The sequence below is a fragment of the Xiphophorus maculatus genome, chromosome 5 (assembly GCF_002775205.1).
Source record: "Xiphophorus maculatus strain JP 163 A chromosome 5, X_maculatus-5.0-male, whole genome shotgun sequence".
Lineage (NCBI taxonomy): Eukaryota > Metazoa > Chordata > Actinopteri > Cyprinodontiformes > Poeciliidae > Xiphophorus > Xiphophorus maculatus.
In genome coordinates this window covers 25,843,660-25,865,156 of record NC_036447.1, presented here as the reverse complement: position 1 = coordinate 25,865,156, position 21,497 = coordinate 25,843,660, and the positions used below count along the sequence as shown (strand labels likewise).

Below are 21,497 nucleotides of genomic sequence, written 5' to 3'. Positions count from 1 at the left end.
GAAAAATAAAGTCGTCGCTTTGAAACTATTTTGATGGCACTTATAAATCTTATTGATGCCATCTACTTTTTAAAGCAGCCGACTGCAGTTTGCTACCTGAGCAGACAGCCCAACTAATTAACCAGCTGATGCCATCTTATCATAGTTTATTTCTGCATAATCAATGTTTAACAAAAAGGTATAATTATAAGTGGCAATTGAAAACTACTGGTAAATCTAGTGGAGGTTTCATCTGTATTTTTGCTTAAGTCTCTGCATTAAAGACAACAGTTAGCGCATGTTACAGCTGACATTAAAATGCTGCAATAATCAATATTACATTATTTTAGTAGTAGTAGGAATAATTGACTCTTGTAATTTGAATGAAATCAATTGATAGATGTCATTTTCTTTAAGAAAAACTGTAAAACAGGTATGTTTTCTTTATCATAAGTTGATAATCTTATACCTTATGATCATATGCTCAAAGGAAGTCAGAAGTCTGCCAAAGCGTTTTTTTTGTTTTTTTTTTACCTATTAAGGCAAGCAGCAAACGCTTTTTACCATAACCAACCAGCTGGCCTAATATTATTTGTCTGTAGGTGTGTGTTTCAGTCTGTGACTATTTCTGTTGACAAGGGTGTGTGGGTGAGCACAAAGCACCAAACGATGAAGCAGGCCTTTAACAAAAAAAAAAAAAAGCGTTTTGTTTCTTTTTTGTTTGTTTTATTTTAAGTGGCATGCATTTTGTGATTCCTTGAAAATGTCAGGGTATTCGCTCAGCAGCATTATCATCCTCAACCATTTTAAAGAAGGAGGTTCCATTTTAAACGCACCAAATTAAGTATACAACTAGCCTTACTGAGGCAGCAGCATAAAATAAGAAAAAGATGCAAAGACACAAATGTAAAGACAATAGTTAAAGCACGTCTGTGAACCACCTAATCCACAAATCAACTAATAACACAACAACAACACAAAAACGAAATATATGAGTGTGTTTACCAGAAACCTGTCCATAACTCAAGCATTTGCACTGGTTACCCAGGTGAAATAAGTCAGACTTACTAAATAATTTAACTTCACCTTAAACTCAACTCTTGGACTTATTTTAAAATTTCTATGACATTAGTAAACCAATAAAGAAATCAATAATATGGCAGTTTCCCAAAAGCTGCAGAACAAAATAGAAGTGCTAATACAAGTATGATCATGTTTAATTGCTATTGATGAAACACACTACATAAAGTCTTTCAACGCCAGCACATGCTTGTCCAGCCTTACAAACTATACATTTAAATGCAGCAAATACCCCACAGGGCAACGAGCTGCAGGGTACAGGAGAATGTACAGCGGCGTCACGAGGCTTTAAATGACTGCAGAGCAATAATGATAATGGAAGTGATGGCAAAAGGACAACTTTCAATGAAGACATTCCTTTCTCTTCGTCTCTCTGCTTTGCCTGCTGAACTTACAGTATTTCTTCCAAATGACTCCATGCCCGTGTGAACATTTTAAAATGTCTGACTGCGTCTTGACAGCCAATATAAAAAGACACGACAAGCAGAAAAAAAGCAGAACTCCTTGTTTCACAATTAAGAGCTTTCCATCTTTCAACTGGAATGGCTAGGGAGCAATACAGTTGGACAAAAAAAAAAAAAAACTGTCTTTCTTCTACTGATGACGCAAAGCCAAGGTGTGATTTGTCCCTGCTGTGAGTCAGAGGTTCCTGTTTCTACCTGTTCTGGGGTCTGATGTCATTGAGTGTCCCGGCCAGATGAATCGCTGTAACCCACTCACAGCGTCAAATAAATTAGATGACCTCATTCTACTTTATTATTATGTTGTTATGCTTGGAATAGCTTTACCATTGACAAACCTGCAGGGGGAAAAAAATACCACTGACCCTAGAGGAGTTCTTAATTCTGCTATGATAACTTTCTATAAAATACAAAGAGAAATCAAATACTGTGATATGCAAAAAAAAAAAACTGTAAATGTCCAGCAGTTTTATGGATCTTATACAGCAGAAGAGACAAAGACCATAATTAAGGTCATGCTAAACAGAAGGGAAATTGACAAGATGCATAGACACATCATTTTATGTAACAAAGCAAGAAATACAGATTAAGTTGTGGACAGAACAGACTAGCAGTGCAAGCTAGCCTAGCCAGGATGCTACAAGAGGTAGCAGGCAGCAATGTTAGCTAGCATAGCAGTGCTAGCTATTCTAAAACCATTCATAACAATCTTACATGTAATGATATTCCAATGTTTTCTGCTTAAAAGTTTTTATAACATTACTGGTCATGAAAAAACATCTAATAGCTTGTTAGCACACCTCTGCCGAGTTACACGCATTGCGGTACATAAAAGTGAGTTATCAGAGTACATATTTCTCTCAATAAGGAGGAATCCAAACTTTGAAAAGTCCCACATTTGTAATGTTTCTTTATCCGTCTCATATCAAAACCTGCTAAGCTAGCAAACTAAGGTAATGAAGAATTTGTAGCCGAAATAACCAGAGAAAACTGCGACTGCAGTGAATCTCGGCCATGTTAATGATTGAAAATAACAGAGAAGTCATTCGAGGATCTGAACACATTTTGACTCCGAATAAAAATAGTGGTCCCCTAAACCAATCGTAGTCATTTTATAGAGCTTTTTTTATGCTGTGTTCAATTCGCTTTTCAAGTCAAAGGTCAGATCTTGGAATTACACAACATTACATGGGTAACAAGTTGAGTGTGTTCTGTTTGCCATTTGGGATACCAATGCAATGTGTTCAGTGTGATGCTAACCAAGAATAAAAAGGTGTCGGCTGTACATACAGTACATAACATTGACTTTAATGACTTTGTAGACACTAACGTATAGTGCAAGACTGTGTTTTAAAACATGCAGGAATTGAAGAACTGCTATTACTACTTAATATTAAAAGACTTGGGTTGGTATTAAACTACTGCTAGTCACATTTACAGTTCTGCAAATATATGTGAAAAGAACTGTGAGTGTTTACTGCGCATACCGTTTCCTTGAGTAAATAGTTTAAAATTCACCTAAAATACACTTCCTAGCTGAGAGATGACAGGTGCTTAAATCTGGACTACTTCTTGGTGAAAACCAGTAGGGGAGTAGTAGGGGCATCTTTGTGTCCTTGTATTGATCGACAGGGCCAGACTCTACTGTAAATGATTAAATTTCATTGTGATGTCACTGCATGGCAAATAAAAATCAATGCGCTGACGTTCCTGAATGCTAAATACTTTAGTCTCTCTGCCTCTGTGTCTCCCTGTGTGCGCGTCTCCCCCACCCCCACCCAAACTCTTGCTCTTATTCCATCCTCTCATTAATTCTTGTTCCCATCAAGTATCTCCCTCACCAGCGTCTTTGCCAAGAATGAAGTCAGCACACTTGCGCGCACGCAGATAAATGCACACGCTCTTCACAACGCCGTCAGAAGCCTGCACAGTCACGACTCGCGCAGCACAAGCACACATTCTTCTAGAAACCATGAGAGAAGATTTTTTTTTAAAAGACAGAAATAAAGTGAGAAAAAGAGAGACTGACACTATTAACACTAAACTTTGAAACTAAATTGAAAATCTTAAGTCTTTGTTAAATGCCTCAAATGTTGCCACGTTTGTTGCGTAACGTGGTGTGAAAGTGCTTTGCTGAGCTCTGATGAATTATATGAGTAGGCTAACCTGTAACCTATAAATATTTTTAGGGTGTTCTCAAACCTGATGGCTTGGTAGACTCGGCTCGATTGGGGACCAAATTTGCGATGTTTGTTACATTTTCAGCTGGGGTGGGTCGCTTTCACACTGCACTGTGTGAAACAAACCAAAACCCCGTGAAGAACCCGTTCCCCTCCTCTGAGAACTACGGAAGGAAACGACAAAAACCTCTGAAGAAGACACCGAGCTCAGCTTCCCTCTTCACAAAAGTAAACAAAAATGGAGCGGTGTCAGTTTTTAGTGGTTGTAGGATTTCTCTTTTGTCTTTTGAATATTAGCAAACAAATGTAGGCGACACAATAAACTATATATAATGTGGAAGAGGCTGCTCTGGTCAGATGAAATTAACTTACTGACCTATGTGAAAAACTTAACATGTGACCAACATTGCACATCGTCGTCATTATGAAGCACGGTGTTTGGAGCATTATGCCATGGGAAGGGTTTCTTTAAATCGTGGACGGTAGAGGTGGTTAAAGCTGCTTACAGCTAAATCCTGAAAGAAAGCTTGAATCAGGCTAAGCGTAATACCAGAGGAATCGTCTTATGTCCTTGTAGTTTCTTGTGCTGTTCTGCAGAAAAGGGGCGGTGTACCCAAAACATTACCAATTAATGAAGTCAATATCCATTTTTTGTTTGTTTTTCCTAAGCTTCCTTTTGTCACATAGTCTTTTTTTAATCATCCAGATTTAATTCGAAGAGGGGTTTTTTTGCCCATTCTTGACAGGAATTGTCTGCACGTCGCTGCATGGTGGAGGGCTAACATCCCAGCAGCCGACTAAAGAGTATCGGCTGGGTAAATTGAACGTAGAAAAGCAACCGCACCAGCCAGCCATTTTCCTGTAGATGTATAAAATATTGAGAGGAATACATCAAATGGAAAACCTCGGGGCTAAAGGGAGGAATCACGGGCGGAAGCACAGGAGCTCCTTTAGCGTGTATTTATACGCTCTTATGTGAATAATTCTACATGAGTAAAAGTGGTGTGTGTGTAATGTCACCATAAAACTCGCGGTCTAGACGCCGGACGGTCATCCTGTATGTATGTTTAAATGACTCTAAAGAAAGAGATGGTGTGTGTGCGTGTGTGTCGGTATCCACCACGAGACCCCGGCAGTGTGTGTTTTATAGGCTGCGCTGAGTGATTGATCATAGAGGGCTGACGAAAGCAGGTTACTGCAGCGCTTACACACACACATTCATTCCCTCTCTGCATTTTTCATTTCTCTCTCTCTCTCTCTCTCTCCTTATTTGTTCCATCTCCATTTTGCTTTCCCTCCTCCCATCCCTCTTCCAAACCTCCCTCCCTCTCTCTCTCTTTTCCTCCATACATCACTCTCACTCTCTCCGTCCCCACAGCCATCACTCTCGTCCTTCCTGCAGTCCCCGGCTTTGAACTGCTCCATGTCCTCTTCACACCGTCTATAAGGGGAAAAAGAGAGCAAATACAGAAAATCTTGTATTTCCTCGCTCTCTTTCTGTCCTGTTATGCAGAGCCCAGGGGAACGGAGAGACGCTGTCACATGATTCCTTCCTCTACCTCCTCCTTGTTTTTCTTCCCTCTGTTATCTAGCTGCAGTAGTACTCTGCTGCTGCTCTGGCAAGGGTCTTCGTTCGGTCTCAGAGGGCTTCCTCTGCCTCTCTCTCCCCATATTGTGCAACATCCATCCATCCATCCATCCATCCATCCATCCATCCAGTCAGAAAAAGAGCTGCATTTTTTGAAGCTGCGCTCGTAAAAAGGGGCTCGCACCAAACTGTCAATCAACTCTCGCGGCATCTTGCAGAAAACGCTCGTACCTCTTGAACCTTTACACCCTTTTTTCTTCATGTTACAAACACAAACTACGACAACAAAAGGAGGCAAGCGGAAGGAACGTAGTAGGATTTTCAGATTACGAAAAACAGGAAAACACGAAGCGCCTCTGTCAATACTTTGGAGAACCAACTTCTGTTCCAATTACAGATGGAAATCTGGCTCAACATCTACCGGCTGAAATTTGAGACTGAAATTTGGACTATTCTTCTTCTTGCCAATTGGAACGAGGTATGGACTTTGACTTAGCCGTTCTGAGACTCGATATAAAACCCATCGTACCACTGGCTGTATATTTGCGACCATTGTCATCTTTTAGCCTTGCGATGGCTAAAAGATGCTAATGAGCCATTTGATTCAGGTGTGTTGGATAAGGGAGGCGTCTATAACAGGTGCAGGACTCGATTTTGGCATCTCTGATCTACGCTGCTGCTAAGATGCAAACAAGTGCACCTTTTACCGCTTTAATGGCTTTGACTTCAGGATATTAGAGTAAAGAAGTCTGAAATAAATGACTCACTTTTCAGATTTGCAAAGAACCCCCCCAAAACAAGAGAAACTATTTTCATTCCTCTGTACAATCATGCAACATTTGTGCTGTCTAGTCACAAAATCCCAGTAAAACACTTCGAAATTTGTGGTTGTAACTCAACAGAATGTGAAAAAAATGTAAAGAGTGAATACTTTTGCATGACATTGCAGCGACATTTCAACACACCTTTCAATACAGACTTTTACAGAAACGACAGTTTGAAGGAAAAGGAGCCTTCAAGCTTTCAGCAAGGATACAACAATTTACTAATCATCACTTAATCCAACCGTACTCTATGACCGCACACTCCAACGGCAAAACGGACAGTTGTCCTGGAATCAGAAGGTTGCAGGTACGACGCCCACTTCCTCTGATCACCTGTCAACGTGCTCCTGTGCAAGGCACTTAGGCAAACTACATATTCAATCCATTTACAGATTACACTAAGAAGTTAAAACTTGAAGTGATCGCTGGGGCATTTTATGGTCGTCTTGATGGTCAGGATTTAAAGTGACCATCCAAACAGGAAGGAAAGAAGGAAGAGAAAAAGGGAAATGGAGGGAATCTTGCTTCCTGTCTGTCTGCCATTGCCATAACAACAAACCTGCTCCCCCCTTTTCTTGGAAAAAGTGACATTTCACTTTGCCCTGGTTGCTGCTCCCTGCAGGGAGGCTCTGATCCAGCCTCTCCATGAATGTGTGTGTGTGTGTGTGTGTGGGCGTGTGTGTGTGTGTCCTCATTAAAAGGAAGACGGCGACTGAGGGGGAAGTGGCCCCATCACACACACACCTTGTCAAACAAGACCTCTGCTGTGGCTGCATTAGTCTGTTTGATACCAGAGGAAGGAGAAAGTCCTTTCCTACAAGAGGTTCACACACCAAGCCAAACTGTAACGTCAAGAATATTTCATATGTTACGAGAAAATATTCTACAAGTCAATTCATTACACGTGTTTGTGTTTGCCTGCTTTACTCTTTATATACTTATAGGTGAAATAAGGTTCAACATTAATAGAAATAACAGTTTAATGCTCAAAACCTAAAAATAAAATAAAAAAACTAATTTGGGAGATATAAAACATAAAGAAGCATTTCATTTTCCAAAAGGAGAGAGAATTTATGTACCTTGCCAGCGATAAAGAAACGGCAGCAAACATGAAATCTTTACAAAAAGGCTAAGAAAAACTTTTTTTCAAATTAATATTTAAATAATCATAGCACTGAACAATTCGTGCAATCAAAGTAAAACTTTAGAGGTTTTGCTCCAGACTCACCCAGTGAGGACGACCACGAAGTCCATGACATTCCAGCCGTTCCTCAGATAGGAGCCCTTATGTAACGCAAATCCCAAAGCCAGGATCTTGATTCCAGACTCGAAACAGAAGATGGCTATGAAGTAGGGCTCCGTCTCTTCCTGCAGGAGAGGATGATGGGAGGATGGGAAAACGGAGGAAAAGGAGATTAAAATAACGTACGCGGTATGAATGTAAAGGTGAGGAAGACGAGAGTTTTATTTTGTTCGGACATATAGATTGGTTTTAATTGAGTCTGTCACAATAAGCAATTAATCAGTCACATGATAAATTAAAATGAGCTTGATCATTTCCATTCTGATTAATATATTTTTGGTTTTTTGTAATTCATTGCTGTGGTTGTGTGGGGGTTTCATTCCCCTTTCATGTATTGTTTCTGGTTGTGGCGTTTTATTTTGGATATTAAAAATGTCCTCCAGTTGCAGTGTGAAGTGTTCTGTACAAAATTAAAGTTTATTAGTCTTTGAGTGAGGGAAAACTTGCATTTTTGTTTTCATATCATCATTATAAACATATGATTTAAAAATTAACACAAAACAACAATATTATCGTTTATCGCAATAACTGATGGAATAATTTATTGTCCGGTAACTTTGATAGTAACAGGCCTGGTTTTGATTAGGACCAAGTTGTAAAAAATGATAGCTTTTGAACGTTAAATAGCTGCATCTAAAAAAAAAACAACAAAAAAAAACATTTTCCACATGTTCAAAATAAGCTACATGTCACCAAAACAAGCAAAAACTAACTTCAGATCTCAGCTTGTGTAAAATGTTTGCAGTCTTAATATTTACGTCTAATTTATATATCATCATCATTGCTTGCCAGTGCTTTCTGCTCTCGCAAACTTTTGAATATACCTGCGTCTATTCTCCGTTGCGTGACCGTGTGTTTGCAGAGCTTTGAGTATAACCCCATCACTGCGCTCAATAAGTGTGTGCACAAGGCGTGTGTGTGTGTGTGTATGTCATAAGTGTGTGTCGTAGTTTTACCAGTCTTTCGGACAAAGGCGTCTTGTCTCCGTCAGGAAGGTGCTGTTCCAGAGCTAGGACAATGCAGTTTGCTATGATGGTGGTGAGGATCATCCATTCAAACGGAGTACAGCTGGAGTTAAGGGTCATTTCACGATGCAGAGACACACTTTCATACATATGCTCATTATTAGACACATTTTGACATCGGAGGGATTCCCAGAAAACCTAAAAGTTTCATAATGTCTGTGAACACACCGAATCTAACTGAGAACCGCAAAAACAGTCTTTGGTGTGGAAATAGTTTCAAAGTGGAGAAGTCAGCTGTTTTAAATATCAGCGAGTTGTTTAATAATGAAGTCAGAGGGAGAACCGAGATATCTGCAGTTCATTCTGGCTGTGGGAGAACAAGACTTTCATCAGGCAACAGGAAGGCTGACAGCAGCTCCCACTCATGGAATATTCTGGATTAGCAGGCTGATGGTAATCTCAGAGCTAAGGCGACGGTTTACGTTCTACATGCAATACACATAAAGCGTGCTGCTGTAGCCGCTCTAACCAACTTAGGATGCTAATGACAGCTTCTCAACTCCATAACAATTTTATTAAAATAGAAAAATCCTTTTGTAAAGTGACCATTGACTTACACACACAGTGTGACATCACGTCTACTCCTAAAATAAATAATTACTGACCCTATGACATTGGGAAGATGGAAAAAAAAATAATATTTTGGATGCTGTTTGACTATTACAGTTCCTAAAAAGTCACCAGAAACAGCTCCACTTCAATATCAGCACCTGAAATAGACAATAGCCTTAATGCGGCAGTAGATAACGTTTATAAAAAATAAGTTGTTTTTTTTAATATTTGGTAAAGAGGTCACTATGTCCTGACAGTATAATATTTGACAATCTGTAAAAGAAAAGAAAAATTGAGCTCCTCCGCCTCATGCAGAAATACAGTGCTACGGGTCAGAAACGACCAATCAGAGCCAGGAGGAGGGTCTTAGCACTGTCAATCATGCTTGTGCACACTCACATCCCTAATTACCAACTGCACATCACAAATTAATATAAATAATTACATCACATGCATCAATGCCTGCTCTCTCTTGTGTATTCTCTAAGTTTAATAATCACCAAATAGTTGTAGTTCTCACTAGGATGGTATCTGCAGAGGACCTGGATGTTCAAGACATATTTTGCAGCCTTTTCTTCGTTCTACTGACATCGTATGAGTGTGAGTAATTTGTGTCCATCCACCCCTCCATCTCTTTCTGTACCTTCACGTATACCAACAAGGAATCTCCTGCTTGAGTGTTGATGTGTTAAAGCACCTACGACGTTGTCTCCACTGAGTTCTGAGTCTGACTTATGGCCTCATGTAGAGGGACACGTGATCCCAAACCTGAATTTCTGATCCACTTAATTTCACCCAAAGACCAAGGGCTCAACTTCAATCTGCCATTTCTAATCAAAACGGTTTCATATTTTTGTCCAAACCACTCCGATGCCCGAGGTATTAGGCAAATGAGATTGTCTTAAGAACAGGAGAGGTGCGACACAAAGTTGACCAAACTGAAAAGCTTTCATGCCTCGACTAATAAACCAACAAAACAGCAAAAAGGTTTTGATAACATTTCACACCATAAAAACATACATTTTTCACTGGCATGACAACAATGCAGGGTTTTTTTTTGTACTGCTAGACGTCTTTGACACCGATATACATTTTGTTTCACCAGCTTTGAAGAAATAAAATCTTCTGAAAATGGTCAATTAGTTTGTGACTGAGACCAGAACCCTCAAACAAACGCACACGTCGACTCAGAGAGGTCGGACCGGCTTTTCACAGCGCTCCGTCGACTACCGTGTGTTCCAGCGTGTTGCATTGTATACGTGTGTTTGTGTGCTCCAAGTGGTGTGTGTCGAAGCCTGAATAATGGCTGCTGGAGGGCCTAAGATGACTGGATACATCTAGACAGATCAAGCATGTGCCTAATTGTCCAGTCATTATCCTGTTAGTCTAGACGCGTGTGTCTGTCTCCTTGCATGTTTGTCTGCCTATGCGCGGCAGGAGTACGTGTCTATCGTCGCATTTACCAGATGCAACGCTGACACAGACACTATGGCCAGAGGACGGCCTGAGCAGGAGTTTGTGGGTGTGTGTGGGTGTGTGTAGGTGTGTGTGTGTGCGTGCTAGCAGGCGAGCGAGGAATAAGATGCTGGTTGACATGAGAGGATGAGACAGGTTGGTCAGGGGAGTGCACACTAACAAGACAAGGCTGAACTGCATGGCACATGCTGGCTGACAAAAGAAAAGCACACACCTGTGTGTGTGAAACATGGCTAAAATATGCCCACATGAGCAGAAATATCATCTCAAATTACTCCAAGATTCAAGTTGAAGTATTTTGGGAATCAATAGTAACCCGCCACAAACTTCAGCGTAACGTCTGCAACAGACCAACAGAAAATTGTGGTGAGGTAGAAAGAACATTTCTTTCATTGTTTTTTTTACAAATAAAATCCCCAAAATTTGGATAACATTTGTATTCAGCACACCGAGACAATATCCTGTAGAACTACCTGTCGTTGCATAATCTCTTTTGCATAATCTCTTTTGAAGTACCTCAAAAAGTCACAGTAATTTTCAAATCTTGAGATAGACTTTTCATCCAGACTTAGATCTGGACTTTGACTGCACCATTCTAGCTCATGAACAGACTTTAGGCTGAAACAGACTCTAAGCATCTGCCTGTATGTTTAATGCATCTGTCCTACTGAAAAGTGAACTTCCGTCTTTTGGTGCCTCACCTACATCCATCTTCCCTTCCCCTCTGTATGAAGGAAAGCTTTTTTGTCACTGCTAAAGTAAAGTATTCACACAACAGGAAGCTTCCACCACCATGTTTCACCAGGGTGAGTGTCATGTACCTTCAGGAGATCTTTGAAACAGAGCACTGCAAGATGACAACTATATGTTGGGATATTGATTTATTACTTAGCCCTACTTTAAGGGGGACGTATTATGTATTCTCCACACACATACTATTTTATAGCACAATCAAATAACTTTGTTACCTTCAGCTGTTATAAAAGTAGTGTATGTATCAAACATAATTTAAGAGAAACTTGACTTCACCATGAAATTAGCCATGAATAGAATTTAAGAAACTCCTGCTCTTTCCCGACGCTCCGCCTTCCGCATTTCTTCCCACCAACACCTCTACATCATCTCGCTTACAGCCGTTCTTAGGAGCGTCGGACTGAGAAGTGGTTTGTATGATGAGCTCAGCAGCCACGCGGTTCCACCAGGTGTTTGCTAATTGCTGCTGCCGCTAGTTTGTAGGAGTTGAGTGGGGGGGGGGGGGGGAGGACAAAGAGAGTTGCTCTGTGAGGTGGAAGCTCAGCTTTGGGGAAAAAGGCGAGGCTTTGTGAGGGAAAACATTTAGGCACCCCTGCATGGTTGCCGTGGGAGATTCAAAGATTTCTCAGAGATGCAAAAAAAAGAAAAAAAAAAAAAAGAATCGGGGCAATCGGGCATATTTATGGTGAGAGAATAACATAATTACAAAAATAATAATTATAACATGATATAAAACTCCAAAAAGTCATAGTACATAGTACCTCCATCCACCTTTGAACTTCAGCTGTTTGTTTCTTGATCTTCATGATACAGTTTGTTCTCTAAGAAACCTCAGAGGCCTTCGAGGAATAGACTTTTATTCTAAAATTAGTTATTCAGTTGTGGACTGGTCTGTGGGCCTGAGACGTGATCATCTCCTCTCTCCCGGGTGGAGGCCGCTCCTTCCTAGGCACAGAGCAGCTAATATCTAGGCGGCTCTGTTAGCGTCTTACTGAAATTGAGTTTAGCACAAGGCCATATGCCGGCTCTTGTGTAAAGGGTAACAGGTGTGATTGTCGTGTAAAGTAAGATCTGGTGTTAGCAGGCCTGTCACAATAAACAATAAATCAATTAAGCGCATGATAAACTAAAATAAACTCTATAACTTTCATTTGCTTGATTTATCGTTTTTCTTTTTTCTATCTTTCTACCAAAACTAGTCTTCAGTCTGCTGCTTTGGTCTCAACTCTCTCTTTTTGAAAGACAATTTTGTCAACAGAGACTTCATAATTCATTTGATCTGTTTCTGTTTGTTTATTTTTGGATATTTAAAATGTCTTCCACTTTCAATGTTCATCAGAATTTAAAGTTGATTGATCTTTCAGGATGTGTTCTTGCATTATTACTGTCATGTTACTTGAAAATAGTCTCAAAATAACAATATTATTGTTTATCGCAATAAGTTCTGGGACAATATATCGTCTGGCAAAATTTGCCATTGTGACAGGCCTAGGTGTTGGTTCACTTGATTTAGACGAGGAAAACAGAAAAGTAAGATTAGCACTGGAATAACTGCATTTCTTCATAACAGTCAGTCATGAATACTAGACCAAATGAAGTTCGTCTCACAAGCACGACATGAAACTGAAATTATAAATGAGTTGCACAAAAAATGTTTAAAAATAAATTTAAAAAATTGACTGGTGGCTAGCATAAGTCTATTTCCATCTTGATCAGGTCTTACCGTGACCATCTGTTCAAAAACTCAAAAACATTTTCCAAGCACTTGATGCAACATCTTACTGGCCACCAGATCAACAGTCAAAGTTAGCTGCATTCAGTGCCGCAGTCGGGAGAAACCCAGGCATTTAAGAAGCCGTTTAAAAGAGAACTGCATGTACAAAGACACGCTGCGCACGTAGTTCAGGCTGTGAGAAAGCGAGGGAGAGCAAGACTTCCAGCAGGCAGAAAGTCTTGAACGGGGAACAGTGGAAATGTGGTTTAGTTTGTTTTTTTTTAACAGATTTTCACCTCTGTCTTTTATTCCACATTCAGAAATGTTGGCAAATTTTTAGAAATCTGAGCATGAAGGTGAGAATATAAGTTCTCTAAACAGATAGAAATCTGTTTTAGCGATCCGAGTCACACTAATCATGCTAACCATTGGCATCATATGCTACAGACGGTTAAAAATGTAAACACCAAAAGGATTTTGTCCTAGTTTTTAAAAAAAAATCCCGTTTTAAAGCAACTGATCTCTTACACACCCTTGTGCATCGCCTCTGCTCCCAGTGTAAATAATTAATGACAGCTCACTGCAAGAAGTTCAGAAAAACTTTTTTTTTTTTTAATATCTCCTTATTCAGAGAAACCTGAATCAGCAAAAAGCCTTCCACAAAATAACTGAGACCATCTCCACTCCAGAGCTACATTTATAAATATATTGGCTCTATTAAAGCACCATCTGGTAATTAGAAGTCCTGTTTGAAATGGAGAGACTAACTAATTATTTTACCGCTGCTTATGAACACAATCAGAAGTATGAGATGCCAGTTGCTTAAGATTATGTGTTAGATCATCAGAGATACCAAGCCATTTCTTTCTGAAAATAAACACGGTGGCTCCTGCTGTGGAGAGAAAAACTAGTTCATTTCTGTTTAAAAAAAAAAAAACCATGAGAAACTGACTCAAGTTTACCACCGGAATAGCTCTGAAAAACTTTAATTGTTGTCGAATGAAACTTTGAGGATGGACTCTGGGGCTGAGATTTGAGCCGATTAATATTTATACATGTTCATTCACTGAATGAGGAGGAAGTTGTGCCGAGTAACCCCGAGCCAGTTTAAAGCTCACTTTCTAGGGCAAAAACTTCCTTTTTAGGGAATTAATAACACCCAAAGTGCTTTTGGGGATTAGCAGATCTTTGGCCAGAACGGAGGATTAAAAAAAGCGTATCTTTATTTTTGTGTATTTAGTTTTATTTGGCGCTGAATGTGTTTCCCCCCCATTATTTTCTGATAGATTTGTCATCCTGACAGACAATTTGGGAAAAAACAGAGTAACTTTATTAGAGTTGCTGCACATATGTTCAGATTTTGACATTTTATTGGAATTCATCAAATCAATTTCTGCTTTGAAATGATGTATTATCCTGCTTTTGCTTTTCAAAGCCATTCTACAGGCCATTTTTCTGTGAGCCTGTGAGGATCTTTGTAAGAGGACATGTCTGCCACAACATTTATTATTCAGCAACCTGCTGAAAGCCAGAGGTAGCAGTTCCTGTGTGAGAGGACACATCTCTCCTTTCTCCTCATTTCTTCACATTCCTGCAGTGCCTTCAAAAAAAGCTCGTTTTCTTCTCTTTTTTTAAGCCGTTTCACCATTTCCAGCATTTTCCTTCTTGTGCTTTTACATAAAAAACAAATAAAAACAAAACAAAAAAAACATTTTTTTTTCTCCCTTTTCTGCTTTCAGTAGTTTGTCATGTTCCCACCGAGTGTTGTTCTTTTTTTTCTTACAAATTTAGCCCCTCGCCATCCAAAACAGGGCAATTGTTTTTTTGGGTAGTTTTTCTTTTTTAATAAATGAGACAGGAAAAAAGAGCCTGAATCTGAAGTAATTAAAAAGCAGACATATTTGGCACATGTGTTACTGGTGAGCACTGCAAAAAGATGTGTGTGTGTGTGAGTTCCTCTCTTGTTAATTAAAATAACTCTCTAATGGCTAAAACAGGTCCTGCTCTGCCAAATACACTCACCTCTCTCTCTCTTTTGTCCTCCAATTCTTTTCTTATCTCGCTATTGCAAGCAGCAAAAAAACACATAATGTATATATACACTCTATATATATATATATATATATATATATATATACACTCTATATATATCTCACTCCCAGAAGGAACAATAGCAGACATAGAGGACAGTTACAAGTACCTAGGTATACCACAAGCAAATGGCAACCTCGATGAGGTCACAAGGAAAGGAGCCACAGCGAAATACCTCCAACGAATAAGGCAAGTCCTGAGAAGCCAGCTCAATGGCAAGAACAAAATCCGCGCAATAAACAGCTATGCCCTGCCAGTAATCAGATACCCTGCTGGAATAATTAGCTGGCCAAAGGAGGAGATAAAAGCCACTGATATTAAGACTAGAAAACTACTAACAATGCATGGAGGATTCCATCCCAAATCCAGCACCCTGAGACTGTACACGAGCCGCAAGGAAGGAGGCAGAGGACTAGTGAGTGTGAGAACCACAGTCCAGGACGAAACAACTAAGATCCATCAATACATCAGGGACAAAGCCTCAACAGACAATGTGCTCAGTGAATATCTCAGACAACAGGGAACGGAGGTTGAGGTGCCAGAGATACCATCATGGCAGGACAAGCCCCTACATGGGATGTACCACCAGCAAATAACCCAAGTGGCTGATATCAGTAAATCCTACCAATGGCTGGAAAAAGCTGGACTCAAGGACAGCACAGAGGCCCTCATCCTGGCCGCCCAGGAACAGGCCCTAAACACCAGAGCAATAGAGGCCCAGATATACCACACCAGACAAGACCCAAGGTGTAGGTTGTGCAAGGAGGCCCCTGAGACAGTCCAGCACATACCAGCAGGGTGCAAGATACTGGCAGGGAAAGCGTACATGGAACGACATAACCAAGTTGCAGGCATAGTGTACAGAAACATCTGTGCAGAATATGGACTGGAAACCCCGAGATCAAAGTGGGAAACACCCCCAAAGGTGGCGGAGAACGCCAGAGCTAAGATCCTGTGGGACTTCAAGATCCAGACAGACAAAATGGTAATGGCGAACCAACCAGACATTGTCGTAGTGGATAAACAACAGAGGAAAGCCGTTGTGATAGATGTAGCAATACCAAGCGACTACAACATCAGGAAAAAGGAGCACGAGAAACTAGAGAAATACCAGGGCCTCAGGGAGGAACTGGAGAGGGCCTGGAAGGTGAAGACCACAGTGGTGCCTGTGGTCATCGGGGCCCTCGGGGCAGTCACCCCCAAACTGGACCAATGGCTACAACAGATCCCAGAAACAACATCAGACATCTCAGTTCAGAAATGTGCAGTCCTTGGCACAGCCAAGATACTGCGCAGAACCCTCAAGCTCCCAGGCCTCTGGTAGAGGACCCGAGCTCAGAGGATAAGAACCACCCGCGGTGGGTGAGAAGGGAATTTTTTTTTTTTTTTTTTTTAATATATATATATATATATATATATATATATATATATATAAATTTGAATAATTTTCAGACATTCACCAAGCATTCCTGGACTTCTTCCAGGGTTGATTTGTAAATTTTGATCAATGTCTAATTTTTATTGAAGTAGAAAAAAAAGTGCTGTAGGTCCTTTGAAAAGACGCGGGGGGTTTTGTACCCAGCATAAAATTAAAAAAAAATTAAAAGATTATTCCACTTATCCATCAAAACCTCTTTTTTCTAACCTTTATCTTATTTTTACTCAACTCAAAAATAAAAAATAATCCTTGATCACCACATGAATACACATCATGTATACCACTCATGTGTTTTACTGCAACTGATGCGACCATCAATGAAATATCAAAGCAGTTACACAATGACATCAGCCAATCCCACCCTACAGGACGGCTGCCTCGCTTCCAGATGCTGGATCATCACTGAGCAAAAACTAAACTTGTACTAATCACTTTTTGTCTGAATAATTTTGGCACATAATTATCTGGACACTTGGGGAGACTCGTAGATTTCATTACTAAATGGTTTGTTGATCCTTTAAAATGAAAAATATTACGAAGCAGCAGAGAACTGGGACTCCACATCACGGATCTCAGTGTATGCAGACTATTCACACCTGTGGCCTGTAAAAGATAAAAACAGTCAAGTGCTGTGATATTGCCACAATATCCACTTAACTTAGACCCACGTAGGCCAGTTGCAATAAACAATAAATCAATCAAGCGCATGATAAATTAAAAGGAGCTCAGTTGTTTCCATTTGCATGATTTATTGTTTTTCTCTTTTCTCTCTTTCTATCAAAGCTGGTCTTCAATTCGATGCATTGGTCTCAACCAGCCTTTTATTTAAGGACAATTTATTTCTGAAGATTTCATAATTAGTTTTATTTGTTGTTCCTGTTGTTTTGTTTATTTACTTTGGATATTTAAAATGTCTTCTAGTCCCAGTGTTAAATGTTCACTGGAATTTAAAGTTTATTGGTCTTGGACAGTGTGTTCTTGTGTTGTTATATTACTGGAAAATGGTCTCAAAACAACAATATTGTCGTTTATGGCAGTAACTTCAGGGACTATTTATCGTTCAGCAAAATTTGGTTTTTGTGACACGGCTAGACCCACGTGAAACCTGTTTTTTAATTATTTTTTAAATACAGTGGAACTGCAGAGAAACGGCCTGATTGTTCCCGTTTGTCTTTGCACTGACTGCTCTACTGTTTGGGTCAGAACATTTTCACTTCATCACATCGCTTCCTTTAGGACATAAACTCGTTGTTTTTGCTCTAGTTTGAGAACAGCAGCAACACCATTTTTTCCCCCCCAACTCCACTCTTTACAAGTTCTTCCTGCTTTTCCGCACACTGTGCTCTTCCCGCACGCGTCCGACATTACATCTGTGATCGCAAAAGTTTATGACTGACGAGTGTCAACATCACCCCAAGCCTGGTTACAACCAGTTTTATGATGGCCAGGCAGCAACTTTCCTAGGTTTATTTTGAGGTTAAGGGAGTGAAAACAAAGCGTTCCCATTCCAAAGGTGGAATTTTTTGTGTGTGTGTGTGTTGTTGTTTTCACTGTAGATTATTTGTCTGAACACTTGTTGCCTTTGACGGCAATGCCACAATTATCTATTTACATATTGAAGCTCCTGTCGCCCGGCAGTTATAAAAGTGTCTGCTCTAAATCTATTCATGGACACCATCAACTATTTGCCTGTTTAAAATTCCTCCTCTGTCCACACCCGTACAAAAACCCACCACAAAGCCACCTACAGCGATTTAAATTCCTCCACCTAAGTGTTCCTGTGAAAAATGTCCTCATGCATCAGTTTGCTTGTGCATAAGCAAGGTGTGTGTGTGTGTGTGTCTGTGTGCGCGCGTGTGTGTAAGTGCGCGTTCACCCAAGTGTGTTTGTGTGTATGTTTTCAGCTGATGAGGCATTTTGGCGTGGCGCTGAGGCTGTGCTTTAGGGGAGCCTGATGAAGGGGAGATTTTAAATCACACCAAATGAAGCTTTATCAAATAAATGAAACTGTGTAGCACTCGACTCAGCAAGAGTCAGATCCGTTATGGGAGTGATGCAAGCACTCTCTCTCTCTTTCTCTCTCTCCTTTTTTTGTTTCTTCTTCTGATCTCCGTCACGAACGTCCATGACTAGAAGTAGAAGGACACGGGGTTCAAACACGGTCAAATTTTCTTAAAAATTCTCCTTCGGTGAGAATTTGCTGACTCATACGTATTTCTAAAGATCGTTGGAGCTATTTCCGGACTAAACATAAAAGACATTAAATGAAAGAAAAATGCCTTTGTAGATTTAAACTAGGGGTGTCCAGAGCCGATATTGACATCGGGAACTGGCCCGATATCAGCCGAATAACGAGTATCGGATTTTATCGGCTTGCATCTAAAATCTCAGATATAATCCCACCGATAGAAGCAGTCCATTCCAGCATGTAGTCCATGCCAGAATTTATACCCCACACACACCCAATGGTGAATAACAAATGGTTGAGTTGTTCTCATACCTACCGTTGTTGACTATTGTTCTCTGTTTGAGTAATTTCACTTTATCAAGCCTTTTCTAGCATTCCACACTACAAAATAAGTAATAAAGGTGTGTATGATCCATCCTGATATCATATCGGGTCAATATCGATATTGGTCAGTTCTCAAAACTACAATATCGGAGTGGAAGTCAAAAAGCTGCATCGATACAGCTCTAATTTAAACATAGTTTTTTTTGCAGAAAGGAAAATGGATATGTTATGATTTCTCTCCTACCATCTACATCTAGCAAATAATGCTACCATGTAGCAAAATATGGAAAACAACATGTGCTGTATAGTCTGGTTGTATGTGAAGTGCAACAAAAAAACAAAAAGTTTCCTGTCATACACTTTTTTCCTACTTCTACGTTAAAAAATAAAATAACCAAGTTAATGAATGTATGAATGAGGAAGCTGAAACTCTAAATTATTTAGCTATTTGATGCCATAACAAGTAGACAGTAAAAAGTTAGAGCAGCAAAATATATCAAACTGTAAGGCCACAAATATATGTGACATCCTGATCACAAAAGAATCGCTTTGACAGTATATCTAATAAGCTGTAACATCTAAAGTGCCATAAAATTAGACTGATTAGATTTTATTGACTGGAATAATAAAGTTCACAGAGTGACGAGGGAAAAGGTGGGTTAATCACAAATAATAATAGATATTAAAAGTTTTTCTATTTTAAGTAAAAATCATTTGACTATGTTGCACATTTTTATGTCGATATCCTGAAATGCTTTGGATCGATATAAAAAAAAATATCAATGTTTCAGTTTGAGAAGCCTCTAGGAAATATCCTTAATAAAAACAAAACAAGCACACTAAATTTCCCCGTCTCATTCCAGGGCGCAGAGGGGGCCCTCGCCCAGGGCAGCGTTTATGCAAGAACCGCCACTGCTGGAGAGGACATCGAGCCTTTCATAGAAAATTAGACATTCAAAGCAGCTACTTCAAGAGAAGTCCCCGTGACCTGACCGGAATCCATGTTTAGGAGTTTTAGAATATTCTGCAGCGTAAGATTTAGCTGAGAAAGTCACAGATATAATTACTAAAATCAATTAAATGCTTAAAAATCACAAGAGCCCATGCAATAGCCAACAACAATGACCAGCTGGCAAGACTCTACAAAGTCTATTTCTGTGCTTCTGTTCACCTCGTGCCGTTTCGGGGGGTTTTCTGCTTTACTTGAAGGTTTTATTTTTATCCCATATGCTGCAGCTTCTGCTACAAAATGCAGTTTTATCTACCAGCTTCATGTTTGAGCTGTTCCTCCACTTTTTCTTTCAAGCCGTACCTCTAGTTTCCTTTTCCGCCTTCCTCTCTCTCTCTCTCACCACTAATAATCACTCCAGATTTTTCTCGCTGCTTCGTTCTAATTCAGGTGCTTTATCCCCTCTCCACAATTCTGCTCCATACTTCGACACAACGAACTGCTATCTTCAGACTTCAAACAGAGATTTAAAAAAAAAAAAAAAGTATTTCTCAGCTCCTTTTGTTTTACCGATGCCTTTTAAGTTGTTGTTGTTGTTTTTCTTTAACAGGATACCTGCTGTAAACTGTGCCGGACGGTTATGAGCGACACACAGATTTGCACTCTCAGACAGCGTAGAGACAAACCCGAATCACTCCAGCCAATCTACCGCATTCACCATCTCCACGCTGACCGCAAAGCCAACATCCACGCGCGTTAATATGAACACAAATTGTTCGCGCGGACCTCGCTCACAAAAACAAACGCAGTGAAACGCAGGCGCGCTCGCGGCGTCGCCCCTGATGCAACTCAAGGAAAGACCGACAGCTGGACCTGAACACATCTGATTTATTCATTTAGAGCATAACCGGAGCACGTGAGACGCTCTGAGATTTGATCCGTAATGGAGTAAATGCTCGTCTCATCTTAATTTGGCTCCCCTTTCACTTACCGACTGCAGCGGCGAAAGCTTTTAATGTGAAAGGACGGGCTCTCCACCCAGGGCATTTTGACGCCGAGGGGCGGCATCAGCAAGAGAGTTTTACATCGTGTTTCTTTTGTCATGTTCAGAAAATGAGAACAGGCTGGTTATGTTGTGTATCATTGAGTTCAAATGGGAGAAGACAGGCATGCAACTCAGCTAGCTAGCCAGCTAACGATGCTAATGTTGGTATACGGTTCAAATTTCCAAATCAGCAGAAAACTAAAAAGGCTACTTCACTGTTTTGAAAGGAGTCTGAGCTCAGCTGGTCCACTCCAGTTCAAACAACAGTCTGATTAAACCCAAACAATGTTATTACCGTACGAGATTCTTTAAGACGCAGTTTGAGTTTTACAAAATCCAAAATGTGTTTTCTTAGGTAGGCTAGATTTTAAATGATGAAGTTGTTTATTTTGCTCAGGCTAAAATTAAAAGTATGGATTCTACCTTAATTTGTTCGATTAAAAGCTGAACTGGAGATTATTCTAGTCCAAGTTGAATTGAATTTGATTTTATTCATGTTTTCCATTTGCTCTTTGTTTTATTGAAAT

General features: G+C 40.0%; 1 protein-coding gene across 18 annotated transcripts in view; it reads right to left on the bottom strand.

Annotated features, from left to right (window-relative positions):
- The window catches only part of cacna1a (calcium voltage-gated channel subunit alpha1 A), a 133,198-nt gene that overhangs the window by 90,132 nt on the left and 21,569 nt on the right, over positions 1–21,497 (bottom strand). For all 18 annotated transcript variants that reach the window (XM_023333826.1, XM_023333825.1, XM_023333833.1 and 15 more), the window contains 2 exons: positions 8,372–8,477; positions 7,341–7,480 (listed from right to left, as the gene is read on the bottom strand). In XM_023333826.1, the coding sequence (XP_023189594.1) occupies positions 7,341–7,480; positions 8,372–8,477 (246 nt within the window). The remainder of the gene's footprint in view (positions 1–7,340; positions 7,481–8,371; positions 8,478–21,497) is intronic.